Raw genomic sequence first — 18,864 nt, forward strand, 5'->3', positions numbered from 1 at the left:
TGAAGTCGAATTATCTAAGATCGGATTACTCACCCGTCCTCACAGCGCGGGATCGATGTCCGTGGCTCCCCCTGTCGATTCCGCAACTCCGTTGGGGTTGGTGGAGTTCCGGAATCGATATAAGCGCGCTCGGGGATCAATATATTGCGTCTAGATCCCCAAGCAACCGATTTTAACCCGCTGATACGGCGGGTAGACTAGACGTAGCCAAAGGAAGAAGAGATCTATCTTCTTGACATAATTTGGATGTAAACAATTATTGTGAGGTGTGCAGGTATTTTTGTGATGAGTACCACAGAAATGTCTATAATTAAATAAATGTTGGTAAAAGACAAAAGCATCAAACAAAGTCATTAAGTACTGTACAGTTACAGTTGCTTAGGGCAAATAACACCCACTTCAAAACCACAAAAATCAGGAAGTATGGAATAAAGCCATGCTCAACTACTCAAATCACCTTCTCAAATGGACATACCCAGACAGTCTTTACCACACAAAAAGTCAACAGTTACTGCAATACTGGGTGTTGCAGTCATCTAGACAACTTTAACTCTGCCCTCTGTAGGATGATGCTGTATTTCCTAGTTCATGTGGCTTGATTTGGGTGATGTTTATTCTTTAAAACTTTAACAATTTAAGGACTGCTTGACACATTGGATTTGTGCACTACTATAATACGTTGCTATTAATCAGAAGTGTTCACAGGAAGAGGTACAGTGCATGGTGTGTAGAGTAATTGTTATTGATTGTGGGCCAAGGAAGAGGGATACAGTATTATGGCAGGAGTCACCAGATGGTGCTACTAGTCTTACAAGTTCTTTTTCTTAGATGCCAACAGTGCGCACACTGGGTGGGTGGCAGGGGGAAATGTATTGTTGCTAATTTTGTGGTGCAAGTTATCTTGGAGGCCCGTTGCAAACAGTGAGAGTGTTTGCTCTGTTCTCAATATTTCAGTTGCTTCTTGCAAACTAGGCATCAGTTCTTGGATTGAGATTTCTGAAAGGGAATTGCCTTCACACTGTTTGTGACAACTCTGTTTAAGGACTGGTGTATACAGCATAAATAAATAAGTTACATTTAGAAAGTAACATGACTCCATGAAACTGATTTCCTTTTCAATGAGAAACCAACTCGCAAAGCTCTGAAAATGAGTGCTGAAAGGTTTCCAATGTCCCTGAAAAAACATATTCACTTCCAAACTATGCAAGTAGATCAAACACTTAAGTATTGTATTGTATTGTATTGTGCAAACGGTGGTTCTGAAATATTTACAGGAGGAAAAGCCGCTTCCTGAATTTGTAAGTGTGTTTTGGAACTTGCCTTTGTTTCTGCATTGGAATATACATAAAACTTAGGTATGGTCCCACAGTTTACTTTGAGTATCAGGCTTGAAAGTGAACAGTTGTACATCCAGCTCTTAACCATGGGGAGGGGAAGAAGAAGAGAGATGGATTACAAGAATTGCAGTTTCCTTTGCACATTGTGGCACTCCTTTTAATTTGTGTCTGTGGCTTTGTACTTTTGAATGCAAAAATTAAATTTTTACTCCTGGGGGAACTGTATGCCAAATAATTAAAAATTCTGTGCACATTTTAAAATTCTACAAAATTCTGCAAATTATATTTGTCAAATTAACTCTATATAACACACCACTTTCAGTTATTTTGGTAATTTATTCCAAAATATCGTCAGCAAATGTCTGTAACAATACAGATACAGATAAAAATTCTCCCAGGAGTAGAGAGTTAAAGAAACCCTTATGACAGCCCAGTTCTTATTTCTCTGCTCCCTCCCTGTCAGAGCCCAGACGGGGGGCCAGACACTCTCATCCCCTCCCACCCAGAGCCCAGCTGCGCCTTCCCCGACCCAGACATTCACATCCTCTACTCCCCAGAGGCCAGCTGCAGGCCCCCACCCACAGCCCAGATGCTCACGCCCTCTACCCGCCCCCAGAGCCTAAGGATCCAGAGGGAGAAGCAATCTGATGTGGCTTGCACAGAGTTTCTTGCACAGTGCCGCCTCCTTCCTTTAGCGTGTGCCTGGAACCATAGCTGCGAGGAACACTCCAGTTCCCTCCTCCCCCAAGGTCCTTATCTTTTATTTGTGAGCTGTGCTCGGCCAGGTCAAGCGGACCTTAGTGGCAGCCAAAATCTCAGCATCCCATTGGGGGGGGGGGGTGGAGGGGGATTTTGCACTCACAAAGTTCCTTTCTGCATTGCACAGTGGCACAAAATTCCCCCAGCAGTAATTTTTTGTGTGTACAAAGTGTCTCAGTTTCAGGGAAATTGCACCTGTATTCCCCCTCTGTAGTCCACTAAGGGTACCTGCTTTAGGCTTCCATCTCCCAGCCTTCTCCGGTATGGAGACCTATGTTTCACTCCCTTCTCACTGGAAATTTTAATGCTGCACAGCTCCCTGATTTACACTGTGATCTCCCTAGCAAGCTAGTCTGCCTAAACAGGCCAGTGCCTGAGCCTGGCTTTTTCTCCAAAGACTATTACCGACTATATACACAGTTAAAGTTAAACACATAGATCCTTCTAAGCAGCACATTTATTCTCAAGGTAAAAGCATTAAACATATTAAAACAATATTATCTTGTTTTAGTATATGATAAACAATATTAAAACAATCTACACACATGCTAAAAAGCATATCAGAGGTCACTTCAACTCCAACCTAGGGCTCTGGCAGGCTTTTAGTCCTTCAAAACATGCAAGTGAGGTTTCCCTGTGGTTACAAGTTCATCTCTTTTAGATCCAGAACTAAGATCCAGGCTGGGAAGATTGCCATTTCTTTATATAGCTTGGGCCTTTGACCTTGGCCTTCTGTAACAGGTAACCAGCAGACAACCAACCTCTTCTCGGGGCACATGTTCAAAAGACTAGGTTTCTGTATAACCAGAATTGGGTAATTTGCATTAACCTCTGCCTAGAGATTTCCCAGGAAATCCTCTTAACACCTATAAGTCCCAAAAGTCTTTACTTGTCTGGCACATTTTCAATAGAGTATTTTGAACTCCTGGGTCTTACATGTATCACATCTCTCTTCTAAAGAGGTTACACACAATCCTAGCCCACAATAATATATAAACTTAACACAATGTGGTCTTTCAAGCTTATCACAGGAAATTGCTCTGTTGCACCATGCACTGCAGATTCTTTGTGAATTAATTTCTAACAGTTTTTATTAAACAATTTATTATACATACATCAAAAATAAATCTGATTAGAACAACAAAAAAAATCTTAAAGTTAAACAATGTAGTGGATGGCGGGGGTGATGGGGGGAGAGGAGTGCCTCCATTTCATAGGCAACTATACTTCTTGCTTCTGCCTCTTCTCATTCTTCTCCCTTCCAGTGTTGCTATTAGCCAGATGGGCAGGAATGGTGTTTAGCCTTTGTCTGCCAGATGCTGTGAATGGGCGACAGCGGATGGATCATTTGATCACTGTTCTGTTCATTCCCTCTGGGGCACCTGACACTGGCCACTGTCGGAAGACAGGATACTGGGCTAGATGGACCTTTGGAATGGGTTACCATGGGAGGTGGCGCAATCTCCATCCTTAGAGGTTTTTAAGGCCTGGCTTGACAAAGCCTTGGGATGATTTAGCTGGAGTTGGTCCTGCTGTGAGCAGGGGATTGGACTAGATGACTTCCTGAGGCCTCTTCCAACCCTAATATTCTGTTTCTATAACCCAATATGGCTGTTCTTACGTTGAGTGTTGGGGCCCAAAGTTATCAGGGATGTTTGATGATTCAATGAGCTGGGCTCCCACATGCAATTGACCTCGCTGCCCTGAGCTGGGATCAGGGAAAGAAAGGGAGCATGGCTGCAGGGGTACAGTGGGAAACATCTGTTGTGTAGAATATATCTGGGCCCTGACTGAGGGCACTAGATTGACAGTGGACCAACAGACAGTATGCGCTCCAGCAGAGCATTCTGCTTCCGTACTGCCTCCAAGAGTTGACTCTGCTTGTCCCTCTTTAACTAGTATCTTTGGCCACTGCAATGCTGTCTCTGGTCACTTCAACTCTCTCTGGATAGTTGCTTTTCTTTTTCCCCCCTCTGACCTCAAAAACAAACAATCTCCAGCTCTCCGTTGCTTTCATTTGGGGAAATGGGGGGAAGGAAGCCTGCAATGAGATCTCCAAACACATTTTCCTGCATTCTCTGTTTCTTCCCCTTCGGGTCAGGTAGCTGCTCAGCCACTGATAAAAGCCCTATCCAGAGGTCTAGCCATTGCAGATGCCATGGCAGGAGAAATATGGAAAACAAACAAGTGGTTACTGTTTCCCAGAGAGGCAATAATACATTTTTAATATGCATTTCTGATTTCCCTCCCTGAGATAGATAAATGGGTATGTGCTCTTCCTGACATGGGCTTGCAGGCAGTTGATTGTCATGGCTAAGGCTGCATGTTTGTCATGGCAGGAAAAAAGTCAGAGTGATTTCTCAGGTTGTCTGTGTCTTTTTTTGTGTCTGTGACTGACCCTGCACCAGCTCACCTGACCCTCCATCATAACAAGGGGAAGAGGGGCAAACATGACCAGTGTTACAACCCCAAATGCCAGGTCTCAATACCTGGAGCCATTGTTGCAGGGTGAGTGCAGGGCAGCAGGCCTAGGCTGTGGGACACAGGAACCACTGCTATGGGGCAAGTGCAAACCAGGCTTGCTCTCCAGCCCCCTGCCCCTCTGCTCTGCACAGGGCAAGGATATGGGCTGCAGTGCCAGAAGAGGAGGGTACTGCTGCAGGAGATCAATGCCTTTAGATAGTGCAACGAGGAGGGCAGCATTTTTAAATAAAAAATCAGGGAGCTGTCACAGGAAATGTAATAATCGGGGGGTGGGGAGGGAGAGAGGAGGGCAGAGTCCACAACATCCTTGGGTTCAGTAGTGGTCTAACTATATAAAATCCTGTCCACCTCCTCAAAAAATGGACAGGTAATATATCCACGACCCGACAGTTTCCTACCATCCCTGGTTTTAATATAAATTCTCATGAGCTGTTTGCTCTTTATCTGGCACTGGAAGGTATCCTGGTTGCGACCCTTCTTGAACAGCTGATTAGCAATGTCCACGAACCCATCTTTATTCTGATGGCTGGGCCCAAGAGCTTCCTGCACCGTTGCTTCTCCCCAGATGGCGATTAAATCTAGGGTCTCGGAGCAGCTCTAATCAACTGCTCAAGGCATGTTGTAAAGGGTGCTAGAGGAATATTGAGCAAATAAACCAATCCTGGGACTGAGCCTGCTTTTAAACAGGGGAAGGGCCATCTGGACAGCTTGGCCCCAGAGCAGTGGAGGGCACAAGTAAACACACAGCTCAGTCATCATATTCTCAAAGAAGTGTAGATAGCTGCTGGAGGACTATCAAAGTAGTGTGCGGCAACAATACGTGCACATGAACAGATTGCACTAGCTCAATTTGTATCAAGTGCTCAATCTGCATTAGTACTCTTTGAATGAGAACTCCAAAGTTCACAATAAATGCAGTTAGAGCACTCTAAGGAGTTGGGTTATGTTTATGCAGACGTTTCCAGACCAGACCAACTCAAGTTAGCGCTGACTAAACCAATCAACTATCAGCACTCAATAAGTAAAATATATTTATTTTGCTGTATTTTTACTCAACCAAGTTTTACTAAACATATACACATACATACAAAAAGAGGAACAATTCTCATTACCTGAAACATTAGAATATCAAGTTTCTTTAAGAGATTATATTTCTAGAGTAGACAAGCTCAGAACATTTTTTTGCTTTTCCAGGCTTCTTTTTCTATGTGGTATGCTGACCACATGGTATTCAGAGAGCATAAGTAGTGTAATCAGATAATACATTACCTTTCAACTAAAAGGACCCAGCTCCAAGTGTGTTTTAGGTCAACAGTAGAGTATATATTGCTTTTCACCTGAACTACAGCAGGTGTTTGTTCATATTACAAACAGATCATACGATTACTTTCAAAGGTCTCTTCACACGGTAACGGTGGGTTAGTGGTGTTCCAGCAGCAGTGTTTCAATCCATATTGATTTGTAAGGAAGCTTCTACAGTGATGTACGAGCACTGGGATCTAAAGAGGGAGACCAATCTATTTATTTTTATTGTATAGCACTGGGAAATGCTAGGCAGTTCTCAGAAGCTACGTAGCTGCTCTGCCTTGTTTACAATTTAATTAGTTTCCAAGCACTATATTTCTTATATAACTTTAGAAACAATCAAAATCATAGCTGTAACATTTTTTAAAATGTTAAAAGAAAGTTACAGTTGCAAAGTCAAACACTCAAAAAGGAAATGATTGAACTAACTTTGCCTGTACAATCTTAATTTGGTCTCCTGGTGTATTATGCATTAGGATATAGTCTTTGATTACACAATCACATACTGCTGTATAGGCAATCTTAATTTTGGTATTTCTTAACTTCCAAGTGATTCACTTTTCAACCATAACATTTTCTTAACGTCATTTTTTGGATCTGAATTTCCTAAACCTTTACGAAAGCAAACGGAAAAAAAAGAAATTCCAGCACGGAACTATACTTATTCCCTACCTTATGCATCATCAGCAGGGTCAGGACCTTCAGGTCTACAGAACAAACTTTTACCACTTGAGCTAAAAAACTCATAGGACTAGTAAATTGCTATCCTCAAGATCAGGGGTGGCCAACCTGAGCCTGAGAAGGAGCCAGAATTTACCAAACATATGTACATTGCCAAAAAGCCACAGTAATATGACAGCAGCCCCTCATAAGCTTCCCCCACCCCACGCCTCCCACCCACCATCAGCCCTGCCAATCAGCACCTCCCCCTCTCTCTCCGCACCACCTGATCAGTTGTTTTGTGGCATGCAGGAGGCTCGGGAGGGGGGCGGGCGATGGAGCGGGGGCAGGGCCTATGGCAGAGCCAGGGGTTGAGCAGTGAAGTGGCACCCCAGCACATTGGAAAATTGGCACCTGTAGCTCCAGGCCTGGAGTCGGTGCCTATACAAGGAGCTGCATATTAACTTCTGAAGAGACGCCTGTGGCTCCTGAGCCACAGGTTGGCCACCCCTGCTCTAGATGGCCCAACCACTACAAGGAGAAGTCAAGTTTTGCCAGTAAATTTCACAGCTATTTGCTAGAGATGATAAAAGAATGTTAGGCTCAGGAATCCTGGGTCAATTCCGAGTTCTGATTATAGAATGTTCCGCCCCCATACTCCAGCAGCCTATCCCTATTCCACCCCTCTGCTCCTATCCTACCCCTTTCCAAGCTCCAGACCATGTTCCCTTCTGTTCATATTGCTCCCAGACAGCTTCTGTCCCTCCCCACTTTGCATTCCATGTAGGCACCTTTCTCCTTCTCCACACTGCCTGAGCACAAGTATGGAGCAGTGAGCGCACAGGACAGTCTCCTTGATCTCAGTTCTCATTCCTGGTGCTACAGTGCCATTGAACACCCAGGAGGAGCAAATGCAGAAGTCCTGCTTGGCTCTTGTAATTCTGGGATGAAGTATGCTTAGTCCTGTTGGCATGTAGGAGCTGTGTGGAGATGGAGTATGGTCAGTACAGAAGGAATCTTTGGAAAATTTAGCTGCTGGCCTCCAAAACTCTAGTAATACTGAAAATTGTGATTTGCATAAAGAGTTGTAAAGCGGCCAAATCTGGCCATATTTCGTGGGAATAGTGAAAAAAAAATTGAGTTATACCTATCTCATAGAGCTGGAAGGGACCTTGAAAGGTCACCAAGTCCAGCCCCCTGCCTTCACTAGCAGGACCAAGTACTGATTTTGCCTCAGATCCCTAAGTGGCCCCCTCAAGGATTGAACTCACAACCCTGGGTTTAGCAGGCCAATGCTCAAACCAATGAGCTATCTGTCCCTTCCAGAACCTGAAACTGACCCAGGATTCCTGAGCCTAGCATTCTTTTATCATCTCTACCAAATAGCTGTGAAATTGACTGGCAAAAGGTATATCCTTGACAATAGGGCATCAAATTTTACGTTCCTCCTCCAAAACATGAAGGCACTAGAGTGTCTCAATAACAGGAAACATTTTTAACATTGTTTTCCCTATGTATTTTCCCCAACCTCATTCCTAGAACTGGTTGAACCATTTTAGCTGAAACTTTCCACAAAAATTCATTCTGAAGCAGACATTAAACTTGAAAAATTTTGGTCCAATTTAAATTTTACAAAGATATAAGCAACTCAAAACAGGCTTATAATGGAAAATGTTAGGCAACCTTAACTAGAGTGTCACTACCAGTTCTACCCCTAGATGTGACTGACTTAAAAGGAGGGTGACACCAGTGCATCCAAAAATAACGTGTAGCCCAGTGGTCATCATCTCAAAAAGTAAAATATTCAGGGATGAATTGCTTCTTTTATGGCAAATTCTTTAGGGATACAATAATTATATTACATTGGAATTCACAGGTCTTTAAACACGAAAGAATTCTACTCTTCCAGTACCACCTTGAATTAATTTGAAATATGTCTAGAAAGCCAATTAAAATTTAACAGCTACCCATTAGAATGTTTTGACCAAGGACCACCTGCTACCAAACCAAAGACATTTTACATTTTTTGTTATATTACAAATCACATGGTCTTTGGGCCCATTAACGACTTCTAACCACAAGAAAGTTGCTTATGACCAACTTACTTATTTCCTGTCTCTACATGAAGGTCGTTGGTCACTCTGTCAAGGGCATATTTTTCCCACTGATGGTAATTCACATAAAGAGTTCTTAGATCTTGCAAAATATTATCCCTCCATCTTCTTTTTGGTTGGACACATCCCAAGAGATGTGGTACAACAAAATACATGCGGAAACTTCCTGCCCTATTGAAGTCAATGTAAGTTTTTCCATTAACTTCCAGGGGGCCAGAATTTCACCCAGGATGTTTTTGTATGCAATCAGATATTATAATTATACCATACCAAAACAGATCTCTGCCTAGACACAATAAAGTTAGTATGTACTAAGCAGACTTGTAGGTATATGGATTGAGAGTTATCTCCACTGGTTATGCATATATCTATATTTTCATGTACTTTATGGTTCACACAATTTTTATTTCAGTATCAGTTATTTACTTGGATTACACTAACAGCCATTCCAAAAATCAGACTTCTTTGTGACAAAGTACTAAAGATTAAACTTGCTTATTGATCTCTGGTGATATGGGGCAAGGACTGGGGCAGGTTTTCAATCTTGGCTGTCCAAACTTTCTTTTTAATTTATTTCAATGTCTGCACTGGAGAACAGAACACCTTGCTTTTAAAAGCTAAAACAGATTTTAAGAGTCAGTCCCTTTAACAGAAGCAACAATTTTCAGCTGTCAGGCACTGACCACCATTATTGGAATAATTTTTGTTCACAGCAACAAATCTTAATTGACATACAAGGGGGGGGGGAAAACACATTTCAGCATAATGTAATCTCTCAAATAGGACTAGTTTCTATGTATCACAGATGTCTACATTTAAAATTCTAACAAAAGCCACAACTTCACTTATATTTTTATGCAAAGCCTCAGCTCTGGAAGCAAACTAAGCAAGTCTAGTCCACTCCGGAAAAACAAAAAAATCATGTCTGAGAGGATAATACTGACTGAAAATCAGGGCAATTTATTGTGAAACATTCCACTATATGGATATTTCAATCAGAGGTATTAATGTAGAATACTAAAAGTAGTTCCAGTAAAAAACTGTTTTGTATCACTTCTTTTTAATAATTTCTGCATGGTATGCTTAGGATAATGCATCACAATGCAAAAGAACATATGTTCCTAAATGATACTACACTTTAAAGTTTTATAACATCATTTATTAGTTTTGTGGATCTTCTAAACAAAACACTGAGACACATTCAACTGGAAGGTAGTAATTTACCTTTCCGCCTACTAAGATATGTAATATATGATTATTACACCACTTAAGAAACTTGTATGTTACTACATGACTTGAGTCATACTTTACCCTTGCCCTTAATCCCAAAGGCATCAGAAAAGCAGGTGAAAGTTGACAGAGAAGAAACATTTTTACAACTGCCTTGCCGAAAGCAAAACTAGGATAGGTACCATGACACTTTATACAACATACATGCATTCTGGCTCGCCAAACAAGCGCCTCCTTGATTTACTTAAGAAAATGGTTTTCTAACCTTTATTTTATATGATTTTATTCCTATATTAGGGCTTACAGTACCTACACCATCCTTCATGATACTCCTCAAACAGGATTTCAAAATCCAAAAATTTTTAAAGCTGAAACTCACCTTTCCCTGCACTCAGGCAATGTTATTAAGTACTGGCAGAGGCTCTACATAGAGGAAAGAATTCCACCCACAGAAAAGACAAATGTATAGGCTGGAATAGAGGCCACAACTCCTCCATACCCCATCCTCAGTCACTCAGCCACAAGATCCATAGTTCCAGCCCACTGCCCCTTCTAGAGAGACCTGTTCAGGACCAGCAAGAAGCTCGCAGCACATCCACTCTGCCTGCCCGAACACACATATACCCAGCATAACAGTCCCACAGGATTTAAATGGTGCAACACACTTGGAAATTGTTTTTTCCAGTACTGCACAAGGGCCTACTGTTGATTATTATTTATAGTTTAAAAACTCAGAGACCTTATAAAAAAAATCTGGTCAAATGATCCCTGCCCCAAGCAATTTACAATCCACATTAATGACAAGATGCAACAGGTGAATGAAACTGACAGACTGCAAGCAGGGCAAGGTAACAGTAATAAGAGTGTGCTTTCATGTAGCCTAATGGTGTATATAGTGTAACTCATCATTTGCCTAGCTTTTGACTGGTAACATTTTGTAAGCTACATGGCTGAAGTAGGTCTTACGGAAAAGTCTGGAGGACAGGTAGTGGATGAATGGATTTTTGGTGGAAGATTATATCAGGTAAAAGGGACATCATGGAAAAAAAGCATAAATACTTGTGAGATAATTGGTTGTATATGTGATAAAGACTGGAGATGATGCCACAATAAAATACTAGAACTACTAGATAGGGTCTAACTAAGCTGTAGGTGGGCTTAAAAGTACAGACAGGAGACATATATATTGGATGCTCTGGAGAAGAGGAAGCCAGTGGAGGAATACTGAGGAGAAGGTAACACGACCACAGTGACAAGCAATTAAAATTATTTTAGCAGAAGCATTTGGATTAGATTTGAGTAAGGCAAGGTTGCATCAGTCAAGGGTGTGGAGAATGAGACCACAGCAATCAAGATACATTTTTAAAGGGCCTGGAAGATCTCTGGCAGTCTGGAGAGAGAAAGAGGGTCAAATTAGGTCAAACAGTTTTAACTGAAACCAACTGTTTAATTAGTTGGAAGTTCTCTACTCTCCACACCATTCTAATTCATCTTGTAATAACAGCATTTGGGCTCCTCTCTAAAGTATATAACTGATCATTAGGAATAGTATTTCTAGGGTTTCACCTGGCAAAACTCAATGCATCACACACAATGACACACTCCAAATGCAAGTCTCTTAAAATAAGGTTAAACCCCCCTTCTGCATGTTCACTGACACCCATGAAAATAAATCTATTTGACACAGAGTTTCTTTTTACAACTATCAGAAGAAGTATAATATATTTAGATATGTACAGTACGAAAACCAAGGACTGCAGTACCTGACTACCTCTCCAATCTCACCACTTCCAGCTCCTCAAACAAAATCAGCATAGCAATATTATGCCTAACAACTTGTCCAAGCAAACAAAAGTAATAACGACAAAAATCCTATAAGACCCCAAACCCTTTAATTTTGAAACAGAGATTTGGCTCGTCACCTCAAATGGCTTTGGCATATTTTGCTGAATTAAAAAACATAGCCTGAGAAATACTGTCCTTACCTGTCATTCTTATAAACTGACCATTTCCTACAATAGCTAGAGCCCTTTCTTACTGTTTCTGTCATTGTGCAACACATCATCATGAAGCACTTTTCAGAACCTGCCCTATTAGTAGCTCTTCATGCATACTGTCTCAATTTTTTTTTTAATATTGTGAAGCTTTTATGATCGTTTGAATGAAAGACACATCAAAATAAAATGGAGTTATTGTTCAATCATTGCTAAATTCTTACTTAAATCTGCTATTTACACCTACTGCAGTATATCTTGCCACAAACCATTTCATCTTCCAGATCCACCATCCTCATTTGTTTATGCTGTGCAACACTTTGAAGTTAAGTGCTGTGTAGGTGGCTAAGCATGCCATATGCCTGTAATACATGTTTAAGTACTCAGTCCAGCAAGAGTGACAGCAAAAGACAGGTTTAATGGTCGTATGCATTCCTAGCATATCACACATCTTTCCTTACATTTCCCCAGCAAGAAAAACTTCATAACACAACTCATTCTTCAAGTACACAGATTAGCTAACACAATGACATATAAAAACAAATATACCAAAATTTCAACTTCATATGCTACAGAACTATGGTTGCCAACCCTCCAGGATTGTCCTGGAGTCTACAGGAATTAAAGATTACTCTTTAATTAAAAAAATAAAGTCATGTGATGAAACCTTCAGAAATTCATCCAACCAAAGTTGGTAACCCAACCTGATACAGAACCTGATCTTTCTCTCCCCGAATTTATTGATGGAATATACTTCACTATTATAACATACAGCATAGAAGAGAGCTATTTTATTCACAGTGCAATCTCCGTTCTGTGCAACAGGGCCCATTATTCGTTAAGGATGAATATAATCTACCTTAACTTTCAAAGCTGTATATCTGTGAATAATTCTCTCTCCAGCAGCACATATGGGACTGCGGGAGAGTGAACGGTGAGGGAGAAAGCCAGCTTTGTCTGCCGAACAGAAGGGGTTTTCTTGGCAGAACATGTCATGCACGGGGGGGAGGGGAGGATCACCCTCTGGCATTAAAGAGAAATAAACCGCAGCATTCGCCTGGCCTGGCCTGGCCTAGGGGTGGTGGGAGAATAGCAGGGCTCTTCACTCCATACTTCTGCCCTTCTCCTCTCTCCTACCCCAAACATCACTTCTCAGTCCCTCAACCACCCCACCTACACTCCCTCCTCTTCCCCATAAAAGCCACAGCTACCCCTCCCCCACTTATCCCTCCTTTTCACCCCCTCGGATCACCCCCTTCCCCCCAACCCCTCTATCCTCTCCTCCCCGCAACCCCCTGCAGCTCCCCGCCCCTATTCCCGTCCTGCCTCCTCACCCCCCGGGAACCGGCGCTGCCACCCTGGGCCGCCCCTTACCCGTGCTTGGCAGCCGCTCTCCGGCGCTTCCTGAGCAGGCAGAGCAGGACGCAGGCGGCCGCGCCGGCCACCACGGAATGGCGCGCGGTCAGGTACTTGCTATAGGCGGCCATGGAGCGAGCGCGGCGGCCGGAGGACTGAGCCGAACGGAGCCCAGCGGGGAGGCTGACGCAGGGAATGCCGGGAGCGGGCGGGGCGGGACAGGGCGTTGTGCCCAACCCCCTCAGGCCGGCTCCGGGGCAAAGGCGGTGTGGGCGGGCCCAGGCTGTCAGACTCTGCTGCTGCCGAGATGGTGGCGGCCTGGCCCCGGGGGCCTCTGCCGTGTGGCACCGCGGCCCCTGTGCCCTAGGCTGAGTGCCCCGCGGCTCATGCCCCTTTGCCTCTGGCCTGGCAGCTCCCCTCTAACGCAGAGAGACGTGTCCCCTGTGGCGGGCGGGGGGCGGCTGTTTGCAGGAGGTTCGGGGGAAGGCGGAATGTGAGTGAGGGGGTTCCAGTGCCATCTTGCTGGGCGGCTCCCTTCACCGCCCCGAGGCTCCGCTTCTGCACCTCCCCGAATCCCGCAATTTCCCCCAAGCCCCTGCTCCGTCACCTCCCGAGTCCCTGCACCTCTGCGGCTGCACCTCACCCAGTCGGTGCACCTCCCTGCTTCTGCACCTTATCTCTGGGAACCTGAGGTTTGTCTACAGTGTGACATTGTGGACAAAACTTTTGTCTTTCGTGGGTACTTAAACGCCCCCCCCCCCCGACAAAAGTTTTGCTGAGGCAAGCTTATGCTGCTCATGCTGGTGGAAGTATTTTGTGGGAAAAAGTGTGGACACAGCCTTGTTGCTAAAAGCTGTAGTAGTGTAGGCAAGCCCATTCAGTGGATGCATTCATAAAGACTGTTCCAGGTGGAACAGCACAGATGGGCCAGTTTTTCACCCCTGCATTCATAGCCTGCACACTATTGTAATAATCTTTGTACAAACTATACCTTGTGAGGTATCATTTGAAAATTAATAGCTTGCTAGTCAATATTATCATGGTGACATATGAGCAGTTATATTATATGAACATAAACTGAAATTATGACTGATATGTTTCCCAGACAAGTCAAAGACAAAGGAGAAGCTAAGGCCTCTAGCCAGGTATCATCAAAGTTGATTGACAATCACCAGTCAAGTGGCCACTCTTTGGCAAGGAAGGAGAGCAGGAACAGATGGATCTGCATTTTAGCAAGCAACAGCATGGAACCTCTTTCACCATGAGACTGTGGGATGGAACTTTATCTTGGGGAAACACTCAGGAAAACAGGGCTTTGAAGCTGTGCTCTGGCTCTGCTCCAGCTCCAGGCAAAAACCTGCAGCTTCACTGCTCCGCGCTCCGCTCCAAAGCCCTGCAAGAAAATGCTTTTCAAAGGATGACTGGACTACAAAACGGAGGGGCAAAAACACCCCAGCATCTCTTTCTCTTGCTCCCTTTCACCTAAGAAGACAAAAGAACCAGCCCAGCCGTTTGACTTTGGGGGTGTTCCTGATCTGAGAATCTGGTTAGCAATGTTGCTTGGAACCTGTAATAAGGATTTTACCTTGAACCAAGTCTAGTTTGGTAAGTTTTAGCTAATATAAAGTGTTTTAACTTTATTTCTCTTGTAACCATTTCTGATTTTAATACCTTATTCTTGTACTCACTGAAAATCACTTTTTGTAGTTAAACAAACTTGTTTTATTTTTTAATCAAAATAAATCCAGTGTTGTGTTGTATATTGACCCCTTATGGGAGCAACAGACTTCTAATATCTGAACAGTCTAGGAGAGGGCGGGACAGTGCAGAGCACATGCTTTTCGGGAAAATTCAGTAGCTGGGCGTGTGTGGAGGTCATCCTACAGGTAGTAACCCAGGCTGCTGGAAGCCAGAATGTGGTTGGTATGTTGCTGATACTGGAGTCCACATTGCTGAACCAGGGCTGTGGCTATACCACGATACTCAGGGTGTGACCTGCATGCTGTTTATGAATAGCCCAGGTTGGGTGCCACAACAGCAAAGCACTGTGAGGCACCCAACATTGCAGGGAAGGTGGTGATGCAATCTCTCACTGGTCTAGACTGCACCCCAGCATGTTACAGGCCAACTCCTATTTAGATGCCTGAATAACTGCTGAAAAATTGGCACCTATCTGGGAACTGTACTCTTTGAAACACGCCTCTGTATTTTCAGACAGCAGGGAGGGACTGTGGTACCTTAGGTACAAAAACAAGTGTGTGTAATCTGGGACAATATCTTCTTGTGTAACTTCCAGATTGCTTGTCTATCTTCTTTCTTTTTTTGCCCTTAGAACTTGTGGTATTTAAACTGCATTTACCACTGTGATGTTTGACCACCTTATTTTAAAAGATTTTTTCAGGGCTTTGGAGCTGTGCTCCGGCTCCACTCCAACTCCAGGCTAAAACCTGCAGCTCCACTGCTCTGGAGCTGCTCTACGCCCCAGCTCCGGGCTCCACTCCAAAGCCCTGGATTTTTTCTTCCTTTTTTCTCTCTATCCACTGATAGTGGGGAATTTTTTTTAAGCAGTGGAAAAGTTAGCTCAGAGAAATAGATTTTACATTTCGGTTTGAAATGTATTTTCTAGTTCTTACTCCAGTTCCTATTTTAATCTTCCAGTGTCAACCTCTCTTTGGCCTTATTTGCATGTAAAGAGCTTGTCTACATGAGGAGTTGCACAAGTTTAAAAGCCGAGCTACATACAGCCTTGCCGTGGAATAACAAAATATGTGAATTAAAAATATTTTAGTTATTTTGTTGCAAGTTAGTTTATGTGACACTTCTGTTGGGCAGGGGTGTGAGGGCTAAAGGGGATTTTGCCAAAGTTAGCTTTAGTTAGTTGAAGGGATAGGTTAAAAACCCCTGTAGTGTGGGCACAACTATATCAGTATAAAAGTGCATTATACTACTATAACTATTCCTGTACAGGAAATGGGAATAACTATATCAGTATAAGCAGCAAAGAATCCTGTGGCACCTTATAGACTAACAGATGTTTTGGAGCTTGAGCTTTCGTGGGTGAATACCCACTTCGTCAGATGCATGTAGTGGAAATTTCCAGGGGCAGGTATATATATACTCCACATGGACTCCTCCTGAAGGTTGAAATGACAGTCTGGACCTCTACATTGAACGCTTCCGCCGACGTGCACAGGCAGAAATTGTGGAAAAACAACATCGCTTGCCTCATAACCTAAGTCATGCAGAACGCAATGCCATCCACAGCCTCAGAAACCACCCAAACGTTATCATCAAAGAGGCTGATAAAGGAGGTGCTGTTGTCATCATGAACAGGTCTGACTACCAAAAGGAGGCTGCCAGACAACTCTCCAACACCAAATTCTACAGGCCACTTCCCTCAGATCCCACTGAGGAATACACTAAGAAACTGCAACATCTACTCAGGACACTCCCTAAACTAACACCGGAACAAATCAACATACCCTTAGAGCCCCGACCAGGGTTATTCTATCTACTACCCAAGATCCACAAACCCGGAAATCCTGGACGCCCCATCATCTCGGGCATTGGCACTCTCTGTCATAAACAGATAGCTAAGGATTAATGTCTCTTTCACCTGAAGCACCTGACCAGAGGACCAATCAGGAAACCGGATTTTTTCAACTCTGGGTGGAGGGAATTGTGTGTCTAAGTCTTTGTTTTCTGGCTGCCTGCTTTCTCTGAGCTTTGGAGAAGTAGTTTCTTTTTTCTAGTCTTCTGTTTCCAAGTGTAAGGACAAAGAGATCAGATAGTAAGTTATATGGTTTCTTTTCTTTGGTATTTGCATGAATATAAGTGCTGGAGTGCTTTGATTTGTATTCTTTTGGAATAAGGCTGTTTATTCAATATTCTTTTAAGCAATTGACCCTGTGTTGTATCATCTTAATACAGAGAGAACATTTGTACTTATTTTTCTTTCTTTTTATATAAAGCTTTCTTTTAAGACCGGTTGGAGTTTTTCTTTACTTCAGGGAAATTGAGTCTGTACTCACCAGGGAATTGGTGGGAGGAAGAAATCAAGGGGAGATTTGTGTGTTGGATTGCTAGCCTGATTTTTGCATTCCCTCTGGGGGAATAGGAAAGTACTTTTTGTTTCCAGGAGTGGGAACAGAGAGGGAGATTCACTCTGTTTGGATTCACAGAGCTTGTGTCTGTGTATCTCTCCAGGAGCACCTGGAGGGGGGAAGGGAAAAAGGATTATTTCCCTTTGTTGTGAGACTCAAGGGATTTGGGTCTTGGGGTCCCCAGGGAAGGTTTTTCAGAGGGACCAGAGTGCCCCAAAACACTCTAATTTTTGGGTGGTGGCAGCAGGTACCAGGTCCAGGCTGGTGGTTAAGCTTGGAGGTTTTCATGCTAACCCCCATATTTTGGACGCTAAGGTCCAAAACTGGGACTAAGGTTATCACATGAGTGGCAGCTGGTGGGAGATAGACAGAATCCAGAAGCCAGTAGAAATATTATATTTTTCTTTTCTCTGCTAAGGGCTTTTTAGCAGAGAGAAACAGTTGGTTTTAAAAGGGAACCAGAGAGAATTTTTTTTTCTGCTCTCTCTCGCAGTTTGTGGCTTGCATGTTAAGGGTCTTTTGTCATGCAATAGCCCTCCCATTAGGAGGCAAGTACCAGCACTTATAGGCATGCAAATAAAGTGGTTTTTCTGGTTTCCCTTCATTGAACATTAGCTAGAGAGAGAAAAGGAAAAAAGCACTGTTGCTAGGCAGACTCCAGGAGGGAACAGAGCCTGCAGTTCAGAAGATAAACACCGGAGGGCACCCCAACACAAGAAAACAGGAACCATGACTTCTAAGGCAAAAATTGACGCCGAAGAACAAATCAAAGAAGCTGAACACAGGCGACAACTGGAAATAAAACAAAAAGAGATGGAGATGAAAGAAAGAGAAGAACAGATCAAAGAGGCAGCCTACCAAAGAGAACAGGCAGCCAAAGAGGCAGCCAAGGAGGCAGCACACAAAAGAAAACTAGAAGAAGAAGAGGTGGCCTACCGAAGGAAACAAGCAGAAGAAGAGTTGGCCCACAGAAGGAAGCAAGAAGAAGAAGAGGCGGCCCACCGCCGAGACATGGAAAAACAACAAAAAGAAATGGAAAAACAACAAAAAGAGAATGAAGAGAAGGAAAAACAGAGAAAACATGAACTGGAGTTGGCAAAAGCTGGGCTGCCTGTGCCAGCCAACCCTAACAACCCAGCGCCAAATATTGCTCCACAGCACAGGAAATTTCCCACCTACAAGGCAGGTGATGACCCCGAGGCCTTCTTGGAAAATTTTGAAAGAGCCTGTCTTGGGTACAGCATTCCCGAAGACCAGTACATGGTAGAATTGAGGTCACAGCTCAGTGGACCTTTAGCAGAGGTGGCAGCTGAAATGCCTAAGCAGCAAATGAATGACTATAAACTTTTTCAAACCAAGGCCAGATACAGGATGGGGATAACCCCAGATCATGCCCGTCGGCGCTTCAGAACCCAAAAGTGGAAACCAGAGGTGTCATTTCCCAAACACGCCTACTACATTGCAAAAAACTATGAGGCCTGGCTAACAGGAAACAACATTCAAACCTTGGAAGAACTGAACC

At 43.4% G+C, this 18,864-nt stretch overlaps 1 protein-coding gene and 1 long non-coding RNA gene across 3 annotated transcripts in view; one reads left to right on the forward strand and one right to left on the reverse strand.

Annotated features, from left to right (window-relative positions):
* Positions 1–13,426, reverse strand: part of ABCD3 (ATP binding cassette subfamily D member 3) — an 89,105-nt gene extending 75,679 nt beyond the window's left edge. Inside the window, exon 1 of one of the 2 annotated variants that reach the window (XM_050960953.1) lies at positions 13,258–13,426. In XM_050960953.1, coding sequence (XP_050816910.1) covers positions 13,258–13,370 — 113 coding nt within the window. In that variant the 5' untranslated portion in view covers positions 13,371–13,426. The remainder of the gene's footprint in view (positions 1–13,257) is intronic. The other variant, XM_050960954.1, reaches the window with a different exon arrangement.
* A 125-nt stretch (positions 13,427–13,551) lies between these two features.
* LOC127054792 (uncharacterized) lies at positions 13,552–16,030 on the forward strand. The gene is made up of 2 exons (XR_007775331.1): positions 13,552–13,732; positions 14,345–16,030. It is a non-coding gene; the product is annotated as an uncharacterized LOC127054792 (long non-coding RNA).
* Positions 16,031–18,864: the final 2,834 nt, after the last annotated feature.

This window comes from Gopherus flavomarginatus, chromosome 7 (assembly GCF_025201925.1).
Source record: "Gopherus flavomarginatus isolate rGopFla2 chromosome 7, rGopFla2.mat.asm, whole genome shotgun sequence".
Classification (NCBI taxonomy): Eukaryota; Metazoa; Chordata; order Testudines; family Testudinidae; genus Gopherus; species Gopherus flavomarginatus.